Genomic DNA, 21331 nt, shown 5'->3' with positions numbered 1-21331 from the left:
AGAACTTAAATAATTGCAATAATTTCAGAATAAAGCACTCTCTTTATCTATTTCGTAAGTTCAATACAAGCGAATGTTTATTTCAAGATTAATGGGTTTGATTCAAGATAGCAGTTGTAGAGGCACGAATAAACTTAAATAAAACATATTTTCATAGTTCATTTAAAGCGGCTTGAATCAGCACATTGAAAAACAATTAAAATTAAAAACGTTTTCGATGTATTTATTTATTTATAGACCATAAAATATTTTACATGGAGCTTCTATCTAAACCCAAACTCTGTTTTTTACTTTAATGTATAAGTACGCTAAATCAGGAGGAACTTTATTTACAGTGATGTTCTATATGTTATAATTTCCATTCAGGGGGTCTGAACATTTCTTTTTGACACGAAAATGTTGTCTGCTATCTTCCAGAACGGATGCCTTTACTTTGAACGGTGTAGCTCTGGAGAAAAATGTAAGGTCTACTTCATTCTTCAAGGTAAATTTTGAATTTATGTACAAGAACTTAACGATAGTTTGTTACACGTATTTTATACTTAAAGTTGGTAATACATAAACACCACTAAACTAATAATAATTAGGTAAGAGGTAAACGACTACAGGATCTAAGTAAGAAGTGGTTAACAACCGAACTATAAGTGGTTATATCTTTGAACAAAAGCCAGTCTAATGAGTCTTGATTTTTAGAAAAGTTTCGTCGGCACTCAGTATAACCAATAAGAATAGTGTGGTTGGTATATTGTTACAGATTTTCTTTATTTTCATTCAATAAGTTCTTAAAAGTACACAAGTATAATTTAACTGAAAAATGTGCGCCACGGTTGAGGTTATTTATGATTCTTCGACTCAATGTTGCCAACAGCTTGTTAACAAAACCAGCCACTAAATTACGAACGTTAAACTGATGAATCAGTGACATAAAAAGCCCATTCAAAAGACTTCAGTTATCTGAGGATACCAAATATTTTGTTTTCTGACGAGATTTTTGAATAGCAAAGATTTAGACAATAAATTATTCATATCAGTGTGTAAATATGTTTCCTAATTTAAAAATCAAAATACACTTATCATGTACTTCCGTATTCTAGCTAAACATTAATTTAAGATTGAATTTACTGTATTTGCTAGTATTGAAAGTACACTTTGTTATTTCTCTTTTTTCGGATTAGAATACCAAGAATCTACACCATCTGCATACTGTCACCTTGTTTGTCCGAGCAAGTGAAACATATTCCAGTACAATATGGTGGAATTGTTTCACTAAATCAAGTTGTCCTGGTATGTAAGGTCTCAAATAATCACGAATTGTTTTTTTCTGCTGAATTGCGTTTTTCGGGAGTATTTGATGAAATAAGTGACGTAGGACAAGCTGGTTCTTCAGTCTTGTAACTTTCAATATTATTCCATGGCTGTAACTCAGCTGAACCAAAAATTGCAAAGAATGTTCCACAGAAAGTGTAAATTGCAGCACCGATATAGAATACTTTCTTCCACTGTTGCAGGGTTTGCTGTACAAACACACAATACGTTGGAAAGAGAAACTCGTCAATATAAGTAACGTTAACATAATCGTAGTATAAGATAAAATTTACTAACAAGTCAAAACAAGTACGAAGTGAACAGTGTTTTCACGATATACTGAATTTTTAGAAAATAATCAAATCCAGAAAATAAAAGTAAAACACATATTTTAGTTGAAAAAGGCGAGATTAATATTGGAGAAAATCCTGCATTTGGTTGCAACAAGTTTTAAATATATGTGGTTTATAGTATTTAATGATGTTTGTTTGTTTGTTTTGAATTTCACGCAAAGCTACACGAAGGCTTTCTGCGCTAACCGTCCCTAATTTAGCAGTGTAAGACTAGAGGGAAGGCAGCTAGTTATCACCACCCACCGCCAACTCTTTGGCTACTCTTTTACCAACGAATAATGGGATTGACGGTCACATTATATCGCCCCCACGGCTGAAATGGCGAGCATGTTTGGCGCGACCGGGATGTGAACCCGCGACCCTCAGATTACAAGTCGCACGCCTTAACACGCTTGGCCTTGCCGGGCCCATTTAATAGCGAAATATTTGTGTTTAGCGAACCCTAAAATTATATTACAACAATTTATGTAATTAATTCTGTAATCTAGTTGTGGGAAGAACACAGAATCTTCAATCTGAAGTAAAAATGTTTCTTCTCCCAGGAACAAAAGTTCTTCATAACTGAAACATGTCACAAACATACAGGAATTATATGACTGTAATATAATTAATAGTTGTTTATTTTGTATGTGTTTCAGGACTTTTCGTTAATCAGGCATAACCGTTTATTGTATATTTGTGAAGACATTCTGAAAAATGTGCGAGTTGAAATTAAGAAAGTCGAGTACGTTAATTAATTGTCAACATGGACAAAGAAACGAACGCCTGTAATTTTTATACTATTTTTAACTCGCTTAGTGGTTAGGGTATTCTAGTCGCAAACCACAGATTGGAAGCTCAAATTTCCGTCACGAAATATGCTCGCTCTTTCAGCCGTGGAATCGTTAAAAGGTTATGGTTGACCTCACTGTTTTTTCTAAAAAACTAACCTGATAATTGACGGTAAGAGGTATTGACTAGCTGCTTTCCCTCTGGTCTAGTACGACATTATGTTTCGCTGACATAAATAGCATAAATAAAACCAAATCAACCAATTAAACAATCACAGAAAAATGAGAAAACAGCTACTGAATAACAACGAACTGCAAATCAAACAAATAACCAACAACCACACTGAATAAACATTCCTATCTGAGAAATACCCAAACCATTTTTATAGAATTTATCCAAGAGCACGAAAAACTCATTAAACTAAACAGATGACATCACATCACTAATATAAAAATTTACAACTAACCAAAATCAGAACTTACAACATTAACCGATTAAACTATTAACTATGTATTCATAGAGTTTAATGCAAACTTAATATAATAATATGGTGAAAGTGTTGAAATTAGTAATGAAATTGTTTGAAAGTGTTGTGTACAACCAAATGAATCGAAATGGTGACTAGAGCACTAAATGCTGTATACAACATTACCTAATTAATAAGGGAAGTATAAACACTATTAAAATGATCCATTTTTCTGGCTCTGCGTGAGCTATTAAACAGTATTTCACAGCATTGGAACATACACTAAAAAGGTCTAAATTGCACCTGATTCTCCCAGGTTGCAAATCTAAAACCCTCATCCAATGTCATCATCATCAGAATATCTTCATGTTGACTTTGTGCCATGCTTTAATTTCAATTTTATCCTTTTCCTACCACAAAATATCACTCTAACAAAACCTCTATTGCGTTCATTTCGTAATATTGGATATTTTAAAAGTATGTATTACACTCAAATACGTGAACACTTTCAGATAATATTTTTTATAGTAAGAAAACATGATTTTTTAAAATTAGTTTCTTCAAATGGAAATGGGAATAATATTTACTAAATTGTGAAGTATTTGAAAACTGCCTTAGAGATCTATAAAACATTTTAGGTTTCTATTATTTCTTTCTTTCTTTTTTACACTTAAGTTTTTAATATGAAATGTCGATAACACGATAACTTTTGGCATATCGAAGTAAGTTAACTACTGTGTATATCTTAGGGTAAGCATTGCTTGACTTACCCGTCCTTGAGTAAGGCTACCAACAACATAAGGAACAATGAATCCATTCAGTTGTGATATCCCGTTCGAAAGTCCCATGAGAACTCCTGTACAGAAAAATATTGCATGTTCTTCTATGTCGAACAAAATAAAATTTACTTATCAAACAAGTTGTTCACTTTCATCTTCTTGTTAACAGACTAAAGATCATAATGAGAGTATATTAAGCTTACAATGGTAGTATATTGTTAGTTTTAAAGTTCATTCTTAAGAATTCAGAAATTAATCAATACTTGTGAAACTAAAACACCAAAACATTTTGAATATTCTACATCTAGTATTTCAATATATTCCACCTTCTACGTACCAATATATCGTACTTTCATTTTTCCCCCTAAATTTCTAATTCAAGTAATATATTTCAAACCAATCAAGATAATCATACTCTGGTTACGTGTTTATAAACCGAGAATGTTAAGTTAGATTGCCACAATACTGTTAGAACACCTGGAATCTCGCGTTATCACTGTATTTAAAAGGTGTTCTCTCCATTTCAGTGTTACCTCTGAATTCGGTTATGACCGTTTTTGTTTATAGAGCAAAACTACATTGGGTTACTTGTCATGTCTACTGAGGGGAATTAAACCCAAATTTTAGCGATGTAATTCTGTACACTTACTGCTGTCTCGTTTGGCTTATTTTCCTTGTTCATTACGAAATGTTTTCCTATTTACAGGTGTTTCATTTAATATTATAAGTAGAATAATTGTTGTTGGAGAACTATCTCAATGTTATTTTCATATTAAAGACTACAGAAGGCTAGGTTTGATTAATTCTTGCGTAATTAATATAATAATCCAAACAATAATACTACGAGTCCTCGCCAGTAATGTGCATGCTTTTAACAAATAATGAAGAAACATTTTTATAAAGTCATTATACGGTACCGTAAAATATTTTATCTCAAGAGGAGGTTTTCTGCTCATATCAAGAAATGATATTACTATATACATAGTGCCATTGCTAGAGATGTAACTAAAAAAAAACAATGTAATTACGTATGTTATAAGGTGTATAAATTGTGAGGAGTTAACAATTAAGAGTCCAAAGACGAAAGAGTAATGATGCCGACATCTTTTGGAATTTATGGATAAACCTATGAATGTACTGATTTTGGATACACCAAAAATGACAATAAAACATACATAAATGACATTGTTTATTAAAGATAATCAAATGTGCTTATAAATAAGCTTTGCGTAACATTTTAATAGCTGATCTGATATTTAATATTATTTCACAATATAAATACGTATAAGAAGTTTCTGTACTTGATTTGGTTAAAGATAAGTAGTCTATTATTATTCATAAACAACCATCAGGTTTTAACATGATGCTTGACATAAAACAAAACTTCAACATTAAATAAATGCTGCTTTTTACGCGATAATCTTTCTTCATATATTTTAACATCTTTTTTTACACGTTCTCTATATTTTTGATCATGTACTCTATTAATTGTTTCACGTTTTTGAGGTGCTTTTCTAAAGGTAATAAAGAAATTGTATAGAATATAAAATTCACTAAATTATAACTATCAAGCAGATATCCTATAAGTCATTGTTATGCGAATTTTCTGTGTTAAAAATAATGTAATATAAACAATTAAATTAATGACTTAATTGAATAGCTGAGCGTGACCTCCTGGTTAGTATGCTCGAGTACGTATCCAATGATTCATGTTTCTCGTTCATTATTTCAAAATAGCGCTGATTGTACTTTATAATAGTCATTTATCGTAACACAAGATATGGCGATAGGTGTTGTGAACTAGCTACAGTCGTACTAGCCTATCACTTCAAAATCAGTAACAACTAGTGTAGCTTGTATATTTTATCGAATATATAACTTAAACAAAACTTAATAAATGAACTTGTAAAACAACAAGAAACAAATTCACCTTTTTTGTTTATTTTACATGTGTGGAATACCATTTGGTTCATTTGCAAACTATGAACTGAGATTACATATACGTAATTGAAATGTCTTGTTGCTGTACTACAACATCAATTTCAGCAAGATGAACTGACAATTAGGATTTAATGATTAGGATAAAAGATGACAGACTTACCAGCATAATTTGGAGCCATGTCAACGCCCACAACAAAAAATCCGGGAAATATGAACCCGTTGAAACCCATGCTTAAAGCCAAAATAGTGACGGCTAAAGCGTGGTTACAATCGGCCAGAGTCACTGCAGTTAAACACAGAGCTGAACCGTAAAAGCCTAGAAGAATGAATAATTGTAACATTTTCTAAAATTAATATATTAAATAAGAAAAATAAATTAAAAGTAAAATAAAAATGGTGTTTTTGTTCACTTCTACTCACCATAGTGAAGTTAAATTTATACAGTTTTCTGTGAAGTTTTATTAGTTTGATTAGTGATTTAATTGGTCAATATTAATTTATACAAAAGCAAGGCAGCTTTCTACTTAAATCAGAAACTCCAAGTTAACACAGTAATGAATATAGATAATTTAACATCTATATTTCAACTGAATTCCCAAAAATATCTACCAACAATTCCCTTTCCTTGAAGCATTTCGATATCAGTAGATGAAATTCTTGAGTATTCCTTTCCTATTAACGTATACCGACTAATGAAAGCCCAGGAAATGATACCAATTGCATATAGTTAGAGAAGTTTGACATCTGAAATAAGTTACTAGTAAGCATGTAAGTGCTGTCAACTACAGAGACGAGTAGCAGAGAGGTATCAGTGGTGTAGAATAAAAATAAAACAATAATAAAAGTAATGCTTATGAAAGAACGAAATAATAGATAATAGTAAATAAATAATTAAACGAATAATAACTGTGCAAAAAATAGTGAAATTATAATGAAAATAACCAAGTTAAATCTAATAAAAACACAAAAATATTTTTGAAACGTACTTGAAATTCTCAGACTAACACATACATAATCCAGTAAAAAATATTCTAATCAAATAATTGTGTTGAATATTTATACAACATTTAAAACTTTCAACCTTTCCATTGTGTTTGTTTCACCTATTTTAGATTTATTTACTATGACTATTTATTTCTGCAAACTTAGCAAATTTAGGCTGGTTTCTAATACCAGCCAAAATATTGTAATTTAATTTTAAGTTGTTCATTTAAAAATTAATAGCGTGAGCATTTCAAGCGATATAATTTCATACAACAAGTTTGATACTACATCTGTGTTCTAAAATATCTAATTTATTCCTTATAAAGGAACTATACAGCTGGCGATATCAGGTTATATTGTAAATGCTTACCATGACGATATTTGGATAAACAGAGTTAGATTATTGAATAGTGTGTGATATTACTGGCTGAAAACATAAAATAGCTAACTAGAGTTTATTATAATTATCAGACATATGCAGGGATGCCAACCATTACGATTTGAGCGTAATCATAACGATTTTGGTGTATATATTACGACTATACGCTCATACAGACAAATATTATGACTTGTTGCAACTCCCAAATTATTATATATTATATAGGCCTATACAATAAAGTGATAAATTGTTCCTCCAGGGATTCAAAGGGGTGAAAAGAAAATATATAGTGAGATACAAATAAATTTTGATAAAAAATAAAACACATAGTCAAAATGGCTACTTGCAATAATCATGTTTGTGCTTGAAATAATAAAAAAAATATTTGTATCTCTGACGTCTACCAATAGTTTGAGTGCGGTGCTTCTCCATACTGGGTACGTGGAGGAATCAATAGTGACGTCATCAGTGCTTGACAGCCAATCAGCGATCGCGTAGATGGGTATTTCTTGTTTTCTGAGCGGCATAGAAACACCAATGCGATCGCTCACAAGTTGGAAAAAAGAGGCCTCGTTCACCAGATTTTTCCTTTTCTGGCAAACCTAAAAGGACTAAAACTGTGAATCAAAAATTTAGGAAAGACTATAGTGCAAAATATCCGGTCATTGCATCAAAAGACAGTGACAGTCATGCGTTTTGTACAGTTTGTCACATCGATTTTTCTGTGGTGCATGGCGGGTTAAACGATTGTTCCAGACATACAAAATCGACGTCTCACCAACAAAAGGCTGAGGCGAAAACAAAAACGATGCAGATAACGACATTTATGAGTAAGAATTCAGAATATGAAAAAGAATTTTTTAAAAAATTATTTATTAAATACACAAAACACAGTCATAAATGAGCAATCTATAATAGTATTAAATTATAATAGTTATAATAATGATATAATAATAAACAGCTTAGAAATATTGGTCAGGCCTAGTAGCCGCAAATGATAAAGGGCTCTGTCTACAATCACTACGCTCAGTCATTTGAAATAGTTGACATCTCTGCATATGTTTAATACCGGAAACGGTGATATAGGTGTGATATTTTATTCTGAAATTTCTGTTAAATTGAAAAAAAATTGAGCCGAATATGAAATAAAATTTAAAATCACACTTTATTTTGAAATAGCTTAACACAGAAAACTAAGCATATCTACACACACATATATATATATAAATAATTATAATAGCGAATTATCTTATTTAATAAACACAAAATATATTTTGGGTTTCTACGTTATTTCTTCAATTGTTTTATATTAACATGTAGTTACATCTTTAACGACGAAAATTGTTTTAGTTTGTTTACAAACAGCTGTGACGGCTCACGATAATATTATAACGAGAACTTTAGTAGATTAATTTAAAAACTAAAATGTGAATATTTTAATATGTATGATTGCCTCAGTTTAATATATGATTAGAAATGCATTGTTAAATGTGTATTTCGAAAGTCCTGCCTATTTTCTAAATTTGTAGAAGATTCTCAAGTGTAAGATTCAACAATATATATTTTGCTAAAGCACTAGCGTATCTTCGAACAACTGAACTTTGGAAAACTTCACCCTAAACGCTTATAAATGGACGCGATGAGAGGCAGTTTAATATTATTGATTTGGTACAATTAGAATGCTCAGAAACTGTTATTGTGATAAACAATTATTGATTGGAAAACTTCAGATATCTGACCAGGAATATTTATAAATTTCAAACATTACAACCATCCGGTATGGCCAGGTGGTAAGGGAGCTCGATTTGTAATCTTAGATTCATCCGTCACACAAAACATGCTCGCTCTTTTTAGCATTACCCTCGTTATAATGTTAAATTCAATCCAACTATTCGTTGGTAAATATAGCCTAAGAGACGGCTACTCTTAAACTGCTAAATCTGGGAGGTCCGGCATGGCCAAACGTGTTAAGGCGTTCGACTGGTAATCCGAGGGTGGCGGGTTCGAATTCCCGTCGCACCATACATGCTCGCCGTTTTAGCCATGAGGGCGTTATAATGTTACGGCCAATCCCACTATTCGTTGGTAAAAGAGTAGCCCAAGAGTTGGCGGTGGGTAGTGATGACAAGTTGATTTACCTCCAGTTTGTTTGTTTTCTTTCTCAGGCCCCAAAATTACTTTGAAACATAACGTGGTGTATATTACAGAATAATTATTTAGAATAATAACCTAATTAGATGAAGTGAAAAATGTGCATATAAACGTTAAAAACTTACCAAAAGAATTAGATATTTTCCTTAAAACAGTCACTCTAAACCATTTTTTACGATAAATCAAATCTACAGCATACCCCGCTAAGCAGCCAATCGCAAACTGACAAAGGTAAGGCAGAGCAGATAAGAACCCGTTCTGTTAAGAATGAAATAAGGAAATTAGTCAATGACATTAATCAACATACAGAAAAATAGAGATTATTATAAACAGCATAAAATCACTTGTAAAACCTATTTTGTTAATTATCATATCATGGTTTATCTATGTATATCTGCGTGGTCTCCTTACTTAGATTTGAGAGTTATATAATTCTAAATATTAATGTTTTTCTATGCGTGGGGTCTAGTAAGGGAAGGTGATTAGTTTTACATTAATCATGGAAGTAGCGTAATCATAAATGATACCTCTTCACCTCGCCGTTTTGGGGGTGTGTGTGTGAACGTGGTCATTGGAGTTCAAACAGTAAGCTATTGTTTCATCTGGGTTTGTATTAAATATGTGCTTCAAAGTGACACAGCTGTATATCTGCCGACTTACACACCTAGAAACCAGATTTCGATACACGTAGTGGACAGAGTACAGATAGTCCTTTGTGTAGCTTTGCACTTAATTCCAAAGAAGCATGTTAGCTTAGTTGTCACTTTCATACAACAATCTACCTTTATTCCTATATGTAGTTATCTCAGTATTGGTATCATGTTTATAAGAAACTGAAAGGAGGTTACGAAAAATACTACTTGTGTGTGTGACTTATTTGTGTAAAGTTGATAGTCTATAGATGACACGTGATGACAAGTCATGTTTTGGAAGTTTAGAGATAATGTTTTTGTTTCTGACATTACGCGTTATTTTTCTTGTAGAAATCTCTCTGGTCTTACTCTCTACCCAGAGTAAGAGAAAAGCGTTTCCGTATCTTTAACACGGAGAATAAATACACTGCCATTACTAACAAGTACACGTAATGTCATGAATTGTGATTTTGAAATGTTCAGTGTGTATATGAATTACTATGTGTGTCAGTGAATTTAAAATGAACTGTACTATCAATTATTTCTGAGTTGGCAGGGAGTCTGAGATGGCCAGATGATAAGTGCACTCGATTCGTAATCGCAGGGTCGCCGGTTTGCGTTCCTGTCATATCAAACATATTCACCCATACAACCATAGAGGCGTTATAATGTGACTTTCAACCCCACTATTCGCTGGTAAAAGAGTAGCTTAAAGGTTGGTGGTGGGTGGTGAGGACTAGCTGTCTTCCCTCTAGTCTTACACTACTAAATTAGGGACGGCTAGCACAAATAGCTCTCTTGTAGTTTTATGCAAAATTCAAAACAAATCAAAACAAACCATGATAGGTAATTTTAATGTAAAATGCAGCCTAGGTCTAACGTCAAAAAACTGAAATACTTATTAATATTAGACCCAATATTTCTGCTATATTTCAAGTAAAAGCTGCAAATATATATCAAAAAATCGATAGGGACATTTATTCTGATAATGTGGTGTGATTTCGTATTTTTTCTCGATTGCTCTTCCATGTATGTTGTTCAAAGCATATTTTAATTGGTCAAAATTGGATTATGGGTTCAGCGTCCTAACCATCTTGTCATGCGGGGCCCTACAAGCAAAAGTACTCGTCCAAAATGACGGGAAATATTCAACTTAATGTACCAATTTAAATTACTACATTGTGCTAATTGTGCCGCACGCTTGATTTCACTCAAAGCCAATCATTTCAGTTTTGCTACGAGCCACTCAACAATAACATATAATAAATCTGCATTTTTAATTTTAAATTACTTCACATTTCGAAACGTGTTTTTCTTATAGCAAAGCCACATTAGGCTGTCTATTGTGTCCAGCGTGGGGAATATAATTACACCTATCCCAGTGAGGAGTTTGAAATTTGAAAGATAGTGTAAGTAATTCCTAAAAACTTCTGTTAAATATCCTGCTTGCGCAATAAAATATGGCACCAACATTATTCATGTCTGTTCTCCAGTCATTTCAAAACGTTGAGTTTTTGCCTGTATTACAAGTGTTTCAAACGCTACGCGTAAACGGGAGACAGACGAACAAACAAACGGTTCGCAAATATACATAACATTCTACAACGATTAATCGATAAATCATGAGGTGTTGCTTAACAGAGATGAATTACATTCTTTGAAAATACAAAACATCATAAAAGCTAAGATCGTTTGACAATATTATTTACGTCACATGATTTGTTAACTATTATTCTCTTTTAAAACAAAATAACTTCTTTAGATGTGTTTCTGGTTTTTGTATTAAGTAAAATTTTACACAAATGGCTATCTGTGCTCTGCCAACAACGGGTATCAAAACGTGATTTCTAGTGGAATAAGTTCGCAGACAAACCGCTGTGCCACTGAAGGCATCTTATTTGGAATATTTATGAACTCGTGCAAAGAAACGTGTGAGGAAATGATCATAACGTTATCATTTGAGGCTGTAGTTATTCTGCCCACAGCTGATCATGAGCTATCTGCGCATAACCATTCCTGATTTTAATCTAATAGATGAGATAAGAGATTCTCAAACTGTGGTATTATGCAGACCACAGGATGTTTGTAAAACTAATGATAACGGTAGGCGAAAAATATTACTATGAAAATATTTCCGAAGTGTCACAGTTCTTTCAGTAAAACTGAAATTGGCTCAGGGACGCCCAGCTCATGAGAATGATGGCCAGGTGATTATGGGACTCGATTTGTCATATTATTTTCCAGCCACACCGAATATGCTCGCGCTTTTAGCGGTGGGGTTGTTATATTGTGTATAACTATTCGTTCGCAAAAGAGTTGGTGGTGGGTAGTGAAGACTTTCTGCCTTCCCTCCAGCCTTAAGTTTGTAAATTAGGGACGGCTAGCACAGATAGTCCTCGTGTAAGTTTGCGCGAAATTCTAAATAAAAAAAAACAACTAATCATGAGAACACAGATGTTCATGAGGTTTTCAATTTATGCAATATATATATATATGTGTAACAAAATTAACTACAAAATAAAGAAATTGATTTTTTGTATTAAATAATGTTACATCTATAAGACCTAAAAGAGAAACATCATAGTCTCACTTCTAGCAATAATGTCCCCCTCTGGGACAGCGGTAAGTCCTGTAAAATCAAGGGTTTCATTCGCGTCGGTGGACAGAACAGATAACCTGATGTGGTTTTGGTTTGAGAAGTACACACACACAGACAATAACAAAGAACTAACTATTTACATTCTATCATGCTGGCCTCTCACTAGCACAGTGGTATAACTGCGGACTCACATCGCTAAAAACCCGGTTTAGATACCTGTTGTGAGTATAGAAGAGATAGACCATTTTTTAGCTTTGTGCTTAGTACAAAACAAAATCAACTACTACGCTGAAAATAATTTTAAACATAAATCTATATAATTCTTACCTGTTCAATGTCGAAGTGTAAAATGTTCTTCAAGTAAGTTGGTAAGTCAATCAGGATTGTATAAAATCCCCAGGAATTTCCGTAGTGTGCTATTATCACGGCCCACACAGGAAAAGAAGTCAGGATTTGCCTCCATGGGATTGATTTGTTTTCCTTTTTGTAATGTTAACTTGGGTTAATTGCATATTGAATTACTATATTTAAAGGTGTAAGAAAACGTATTTTTCTTCGTATATATTTTTTTCGAAAGATTTTAATTTTTATCAAACAGACAGTTTATAAGAAGTAACAATTTTCAATTTAAAAATGAAAAAACATATTAACACTGGACTAAACAAATACATTATATATATCTTATAAACAACAAATAAAATGTGACTTTATTATCTTTATAAAATCATCTTACCATTTCCCTGTTATTTTGAATTCCTTTTTCTGCTTCTATCTCCAGGAGTTCTTGTTTGGATATTCGAGGATGATCCGAGGGAAAATCATGGACAAATAAAATCCAGAAGATGCTGCTCACACAAGTGATTGCACCTGGTAAATAAAGATCTGGTTTCTGATCCACAATAATAATAAAATTCAAACTATATTGTATACATTTGCCACACTGACAGTAACATTATTGATAAGATTATTGCTTTGGTTTAGGTTGCAACCAGAGATTATTGTGAATAATAATAATTACTGAAAACATAATTAAAATTACCAGTGAGAGTTATCCACAAACATGCAGAAGGGATCGATTTGTTAACATAAACTATTCTGATGATTCATTGGTAAGCTCGACGGCTTATAAAGCTAAAAATGCGAAATACAGACACAGTTCATTTAACTTATAACTGATGTGATAAGTATTCGAATCCACGACTATCAGAGTGTAAATCGAGTGTCCTAACCATCTGTCCATACTGTATACCAGAGGCTTGGAAGTTGTCATGCTGTCAGATGTCACGTTACTAGGAGATATCACGTGGTATCTTAATTCAAGTGTTGCTCAACAGAGAGCATCTTTCTACAGATAGGGCATCAACACGTAACTTGTCATACTATAGACACTACATGTGCTTTAGAAAGGCAAGTGGTATTTCTATAGGTGGACAACGTTACTAAGATCCTTTCGACAAATAGTATTACTTAGCAAGTTAAGTTACTAATGTTAATGCTGCTAGTAGAGATGGGTTTTTTTATAAAGAGATAGTTGAATGAGTAGATGAGCTTATTGTAACGTGTTGGAACGTGTGTTAATATGTGATTGAGTTATCAGCATTGTTTTCATTTAATTATATGTCTTAAAAGGCAACAACAGTTTTTAATTGTTTCACTTTCTCAGATTTTCATAATTTACTGCATAATAATAACTTTAGATTCTTTAAAATTCTCAGAAATTTCTCAAAGTGATGCAGAACAAATTACATATTTCTACATGAAAGCAACGATAACGTACAGTCGTAAGTTTAAAAAAAATAACGACATGAAAGGCACCATACTAACCAAATACATAGAAAGCAGATGGCCAACCACCAAGAAAATCAGAGTTGGACAATACGCCAGTCAAGGGCATTGTGACAAGAGTGCCAATCTGAGCTCCGTTGTAGACAATTGTACATGTCAAGCCCATTTCAGATTTTGGAATCCATCTTGCCAATAAAGATTGCATAGCTGGGTTCATCACGCCCTGGGAAATAATATAAATTCTCAAATCAATACTAAGTTTCCATGAAACCAGTTCCTATAGCGAAAAGCAAAAAAAAAAAAAAAAAAAACTTATGTTCAATTAACTTGTTCGTGACATCATATTATTTCGAAAAGGGGGCCTTATACACAAATATAGATATTGCAACAAGTCACGAAAACAGAATTATTAAACATTTAAATTTGAACTTTCATGCAGGAGGTACTGATGTGAAAAACGTGTTAAGAAACAATGGGGATACGCCGCTTATAACATAAACGACAAAAAGTAACTTAGATCAACAAAATAGAAGATAGAATAAGTGTTGTTTATAAACACATTGACTCCAGCCGTAAGTTTTACTAACTAATCAACACTAAGTATGGACAAGACTTTAACAAAAATATATCTCAAACAAAATTTAATGGACAATGAAAGGATCTTTAGAAACACATATTGAAAAACCACTTTTATACCATTTATGTTAAATAGGCCAATACATTTTACAACAACAATAACATTTGAACCTATGGTTAATTAACAAAATCAATGCCTGTTCATTTATTTTCTTATATGGCTTGGCATGGCCAGGTGGGTTGAGGCGTTCGACTCGTAATCTGATGGTCACTGGTTCGAATTCCTGTCTCACCAAACATGCTCGCGCTTTCAGCTGTGGGGACATTATAAGATGACGGTCAATCCCACTATTCGTTGATAAAAGAGAAGCCCAAGAGTTGACGGTGAGTGGTGATGACTAGTTTACTTCCCTCTAGTCTGTAAAATTAAGGAAGGCCGGTGCAGATAGCCCTCGTATAGCGCGAAATTCAAAAAACAAAGTATTTTCTTGTGCTCCCTAGTAACACAATAATATGTCAATGGACTTCATGCTAAAAATCGGGGAGCGACACCAATTGTGTGAAAGGTACGGATTACTCATTGTGTAGCTTGATGTTTAACTTGAAACAAACAGACTTGTTTTTATTTAATTTTGTAATACTTTTTAAGTGATATATTCAATGCAACTTGGCAGTATTTTCGGGTATTATGGTCTTTTAAAGTACTTGTAATCGCAACAATTTATAAATTACATCGTTAGATAACAGATCTTATTTGTTAACTATGCGGTGTTTCATTCTGCTTTTAAATGGTTGCATGATGTATAACAATAATTGTAGTAACAGTTAATGAAACAGTATGTACTCCTCAGTAGCTCACTTTTGAACGGTAATCTTGAGGCCTTATATGTGGAGAGAACAAAGTAGTTAGCTCATTGTGTAGCTTTGAATATATTTATATGTATAATTTTGAAAACTAATACGTTAAAGGCAAATATTTTTTTAACATTATTCTTAATATGTCAAAGTGGAATTAAATATCAGAAAAGAATAAAAGAAGCATTGCGGATCTACTTTTAGTCTCCCATATATCACTGCTCAAGAGACCTTAGTTGATTTTTACAGTGAGGGATAAGGGATCCCATTAAATGCTGTTTATATATTTGGATTTTTATTTAGTATAAAAGTCTAAAGCAATTGTTTCTTAAAGTTTTAACATTTAAATAATAACTTATTTATGATTCCCCGTCACGTAAGTTCACAAAGTTGTGCAAATAAAATACATAAGTGCACCTTCTCAAAAGATCGACGGAACGTTGACAACGTTTTGACCAAACAATATGTTTTAACAATCTAAACATCGCAGTTTAGCTCATATAGCGACCTTTTAATTAAAATGAATTCGCTAAAAAAGCCGGGTTTGAATCCCGTCACAACAAACACACTTTCTTTTTCAACCGTGAGGGCGTTATAAAGTGCAGTCAATCGCACTATTCGTTGGGACAAGAATAATACCAAGAGTTGGCGGTGAGTGTTGATAATTAGTTGTCTTCCATTTTGTCTTACACCGTTAAATTAGAGACGACTAGCGCAGATAAAAACATCTAGGTTTGATAATCTTGAATTTCAAGCAGTGAATAGGGTGTTTAGATTATTATATTATTCAAACTTAACAATGAATGGTGAATTTATATCCCACTTATTTCAGTTGAATACGGCTGAAAAATACTTGTTTCAAAAGAACGTTGGCCTTAAAAGTTAATACGTAATTTGTGTTAGTAAACTTTAAAGTCCACTACCTCAAGCTAAACCCTTTATTAGACTAGAGTTATAAACCGTAATGACTAAGAGGTCAGTTGTGTTAATACAGATATCAGAAGAAATTCTAATCCAAATGTTATTTTATTACTGAATCTCCTAGCTAGTATGTCTTTAATTAGGTTTGATAGAATGCAGTCCAAATATAAAGAACCTAAGATGGTTCCTTGAGTGTTCTCATTCCAGATAAACTTTCTTTCCTCAAAAGAAATAAAATAATTCATGTTAGTAACATTAACATCCAAATTTTATTCTTATCCAAATGTGTTCTTACCTGACCAAGACCCTCTACTATTCGTTTTACAATAAAAACTCCAATAGGCAGCTGTAGTGACAGAGGTGTCAGAAGCGTTAGTACAGATGAAAGAAGAATTCCCAAACCAAATACTCTTTTATCACCGAATCTCTTTGCTAGCGTGCCTCCAAACAGGTTTGTTATAAGGTAACCAAAATAAAAACATCCCAATATGATTCCTTGAGTGTATTCATCCCAGATAAACTCCCCTTCCTGGAATAGCATGGAAGAAAAATTAAAAACAACACTAAAATTAATTTTGATTATATTAAAAATGTGTCTACAAGTTCGTTTTTAACATTTTTCTGTTTCATTTTCCATTCCAAAACGTACTTGAAGTTCCTTTTAGTAATATCGTATGATATCCTTTGGATTATTTAGATGTGTAATGTTGGTTGTATCGGTATAAGTCTGAATCCAAAAGTATCAACATCGAATTGCTTAATAAGGACCCCAGTACAAATTCTGTTTTGGCTTACAAGTTATATTTTTATACTATTGCTGCTGTTAAATTTGAACAAAGTTCATTAACACTATCCGTTTAACAGGAGAGTATGTTTTGCATCAGTATCTTGTTGAATTATGAATTCCACCCAGTTGAACTCTATCTACTGGCTATTGCATTCATGACATTAAACATTACTCACTTCCACTCTATAAAGCAATCTCATACTGCTACAACTGTTTCACTGGGTATTTTTGCAATCTAACTAAAACATACCACAGTCACATCTCCAAATAAAAACTTTTCTAAAGTTTCTTGTCGTAGTATTTTTTATTAAATGACCAAATATTTTTATTATAGGTACAAAACAGTATGACGGTAAAGCATAAACAAAACAGAATATTTGTTGCTTATTGTTACAGTGAAATTCGTTTCGCTTTGTCGAACTCACACTTAAAACGAAAACTATCCGTTAAAAAGTACAGTACGTTATTTGTATTTTATTATAATTTTTAGGCTGGGAACAATCTCATTTAACAATATATCGATATTGATGTATATTTCTATAAAGTTTTGGTGCTGTGCTAATTTTCTCATATAATGAGACTTAAGCTCGATACGACAGCATCTCCTTGTCTTATATAATTTTAATTTCAAGCATAAATCTATATTTATACAATTTTTTCTAGTTGTATAAAATCCATACATCATTATATGAAAAATAATATAACAAATTGATATTAACTTGTGTATTTAAGAATTACTTGGGTATATAAACTTGAGATGTTAAACTTGACACAGAGAATTAGCCCATCATATCAAATTATTATGATTCACATTATTTATCATGTTCATCCAATCACCATCAAGTGACCCGTTAATATCTACTTTTTGTTTTCTAATTTTATATTTTTCTGTAATTTTGTTACATTTAAATCTTTGGCTTCAAATTTACAGAAATGGACTTGATCGGAAGAGCATAAATATTTTCAAAGCATATATTATATTGTTAATACGTTTAAAAGCTTCTGTACGTGGTTTCTTTTACCGAAACACTAGTAAAAACTATCAATTATGGACACAATGTAAAATATTTATGAATAAAAGTTGTATACATCATTTAAAACCTTTGGTTCGTGCTGACTTATTTGAGAATTTCAAGTACTAGCCTTATTTTGTTATGAGATTGATTTCAAAATTTTCTAGGTTTTCCTTTCAATTTTTGAATTAAATATCTGACAATACACTTGATTTCTCTAAAAAACAAACCTACCTTTTCTATCGTGCTGTTAGAATTAAAGATCCCTTCCGAATTTGGACATTCAGTTGTCCATAGCTGGTCATGGTGAATCGCTGTGTAATTAACCATAGCTACTATGGCAACATTCAAATTCACTCTGACTGTATAGCTGTTCACAAAGTTTATGAATGCAAAAATCACAAGGACATATCGGGCACGGATACATTCTTCACATATGAAAAAGAGTAATTTAAAAAATAATAAATCATTCTTTAGATAGATAAGATTTTAAATCTATTTTTAGTTTTATTTCAAACCTTGACAAGTAATGCATATTGCGCAACAAATCAGTTGGATCAAAGTGAAGAAAAATATTGAATCTATGACCGTTAAAAGAGTTTAAATAAATAATTTAACAATATGTAATTTGACAATGAATCTTGAGAAACAGAATAAATCAATTTTATATTTCTGATGTACAATATAATAAAGTTAAAATAAGAATAGTAACATCAGAGAAACGTCATGAAACCTTTTGTCATAATATTGTGATACTATCGGTGAAAATTAAAAGTAAATGTTAACGATTACTTATAGAATATTGTAAGTCACTTCACGTTCTCATAAGTAAAAAAATACACGTAAATATTTCCTCTAAATGGATTGATATAATTCAATAAAATGCACACCACTAAACATTAATTAAAACAATTTATGTTTATTTGACAAGCAGTTTAACAGAAGTCTTACCTCCACATGAAGCTTTTGAATTTGTTGTTAAGATCAGTGGTTGTTTTTCATCGTCTGTCGGTTCTATGGATCTTTTTTCAGTACTTAGAGTGTTTCGTTGTGCCAGTAATTTTGTTGTTTCATTCAGGGATTCAGCGAAAGAGTTCGTCTTAACTGTCATGGTTATTTATTTTAATACTATAAGGTATTTTATAAAGTCGATGATCGTTCTTTCAGTTTGAGCTAAACAAAATCTGTTGCTGTTGGATATCACGAGAAAAGCTGAATAGAGAGATGACATAATTACATAGTACTTACAAAAAACAAAAACATAAATCAGACAATGTGTTATCATCACGTGAGTACTTTATCTTTCAGAATAATTCAAGTAACACGAGCAACTATTATGCCGATAGTTAATATTAATTTGTTAGTATCATAACTATTGTTGTTAAAACAATATACCATGAATAATAGAAAAGCTGATTCTTAAATATAAAGTTCTGTTTACAGCAACGTGTAGAGGATAGTAAAGTGACAAGGAATCACTGACAATTAACGGGCACCTTTCAAACAAGCTATGTTTGAGGGAATGCTGGTGTTAGGTGACACTATGAAGATTGTTGGGTACCTCTGGTAAAAAACATGAGAAGTACACAGGTCATATTTTATTACAATTCAATCGATTTTTTAAACGTTTTTAAAAACCTGAAACGAATGTATTCGTATTATCACTTTCTGATGTATCACAGTTATAATTGTATGGGAAATAACTTTAATTCATTGTCTTTCACTCATCTTAAAACCTATTTTATTTTAACCTAGTAATTTGCAGGAAGCTAAATATGGAATCAGACATATCTTTTAGTAGTTGTTGACATTGTTTTATGACTGAAGAAAAAAGCAGATTGGGGCATAACATAAGGCGGGTAGGAGCTTGATCTCCTCTTGCCCAGTGCCCTGCCCTATCTATTGCGATAATGATTAGATTAAAATATATTTACAGATGTTTATTTTGAACAAAATAAGATAGCATGTCGTGATTTCCATATAATAAACAGGGTAAGGTTTCTTTATAATCTTGAAACTTGCATGAAGGCAGCTTCATCACCCACTGCCAACTCTTGGGATACTCTTTTACCAACGAATAGGGGGGTTGACAGTCACATTATAACGTCTCCTCGGCTGAAAGGGCGAACATGTTTGGTGTGATAGGAATTTAAACCCGCGACCCTCAGATTACAAGTCGAGTGCCTTAATCCTCTGGCCATGCTGAACCACCTATGTACGACCTGTCAAGACTGAGGAAGATATGTATATATGTAAAGTCCTTATTTTGTTAAATGCTATCAAATACAAATTGTGCATTGAAAAACAAACTACAAAATGTATCTTTAAAAACACATAAATTAAAAACTATAAAAATAATTCACATAGAAGTTCAGCTATATAAAAATTCAACGTTAAAATATATTAAATCACATATAGTTGTCTATACAGATCTGTGATGGTAGAAAGTTACGATTGTAAAGATCTGTCATTGTAATTAATTATAATCCTGTTTTGTGAGCTTGTAAAAAGCACTCACACTGTGGTATTTTATTACAAGTTATGCTGCAGTATTATTGCCTTTCCAAACTATTTGGAAAATGTGACTGTGTGTAAGTGGTCTATCATCCTATTAACTTGGAATCGAAGTGTTCTAATACAAAAAGAAAAAAGCCTTATTAAATATGTATCACATGTTTACATATATTTTACAGTAATCAACGTCAGTTCAAAAGAGTTTGCTTGAAAGTTACGTTTAGAATTTTTCCTTTTTGAGACACTGTTATAAAAGCATGAATTTTACTATTTTCGTTGTTAGAGTGTTTCCAAATTTTATATAGAAATATATTTAGTTCTGAACTTATAATTAGGTAATTTAGATTCATTATTTCTTTCTCTTTCGCGCTTTTGGAAATATTTTGATATAAGTGCATTTTATAGAAAATTTCATAAGTACTTTTATTTTATAAACATTTCCATTATATCATAACCTGTAATTTACAAGTATAATAATGGTATCAGAACTTCTGATATCAGATTGTTTAAATATATTTTG

General features: G+C 32.1%; 1 protein-coding gene across 4 annotated transcripts; it reads right to left on the bottom strand.

The window, feature by feature from the left end:
• Positions 1 to 510: 510 nt before the first annotated feature.
• Positions 511 to 19708, bottom strand: LOC143255779 (putative inorganic phosphate cotransporter). Of its 4 annotated transcripts, none has more exons than XM_076511974.1 (10): positions 19249 to 19706; positions 18532 to 18725; positions 16793 to 17026; positions 14185 to 14368; positions 13094 to 13227; positions 12688 to 12840; positions 9255 to 9387; positions 5776 to 5931; positions 3666 to 3778; positions 512 to 1514 (listed from the first exon to the last, which is right to left on the bottom strand). In XM_076511974.1, the coding sequence occupies exons 1-10, from the start codon at positions 19406 to 19408 to the stop codon at positions 1305 to 1307; spliced, it is 1671 nt and encodes a 556-aa protein (XP_076368089.1). In that variant the 5' UTR covers positions 19409 to 19706; the 3' UTR covers positions 512 to 1304. The 4 variants fall into 4 exon arrangements, with proteins under 4 accessions (XP_076368092.1, XP_076368089.1, XP_076368090.1 ...); XM_076511975.1 differs by having other exon boundaries at positions 513 to 1514; positions 3666 to 3751; positions 19249 to 19704; XM_076511977.1 differs by lacking the exon at positions 16793 to 17026 and having other exon boundaries at positions 511 to 1514; positions 19249 to 19708.
• Between the last annotated feature and the right edge of the window lie 1623 nt (positions 19709 to 21331).

Source organism: Tachypleus tridentatus, chromosome 7, assembly GCF_004210375.1.
Source record: "Tachypleus tridentatus isolate NWPU-2018 chromosome 7, ASM421037v1, whole genome shotgun sequence".
Lineage (NCBI taxonomy): Eukaryota > Metazoa > Arthropoda > Merostomata > Xiphosura > Limulidae > Tachypleus > Tachypleus tridentatus.
The sequence above is the reverse complement of the archived record's forward strand: the minus strand, read 5'-3'. Positions and strand labels throughout refer to the sequence as shown.

Excerpts from the sequence above, each read along its gene's own strand:
- LOC143255779 (XM_076511974.1), bottom strand. The coding sequence starts at position 19,408 with ATGACAGTTAAGACGAACTCTTTCGCTGAATCCCTGAATGAAACAACA. Across the intron at positions 18,726-19,248 it reads TTCAAAAGCTTCATGTGGAG|AATGTATCCGTGCCCGATAT; the intron begins GTAAGACTTCTG and ends TCATATGTGAAG. Across the intron at positions 5,932-9,254 it reads GAAAATATCTAATTCTTTTG|GCTTTTACGGTTCAGCTCTG; the intron begins GTAAGTTTTTAA and ends TCATTCTTCTAG.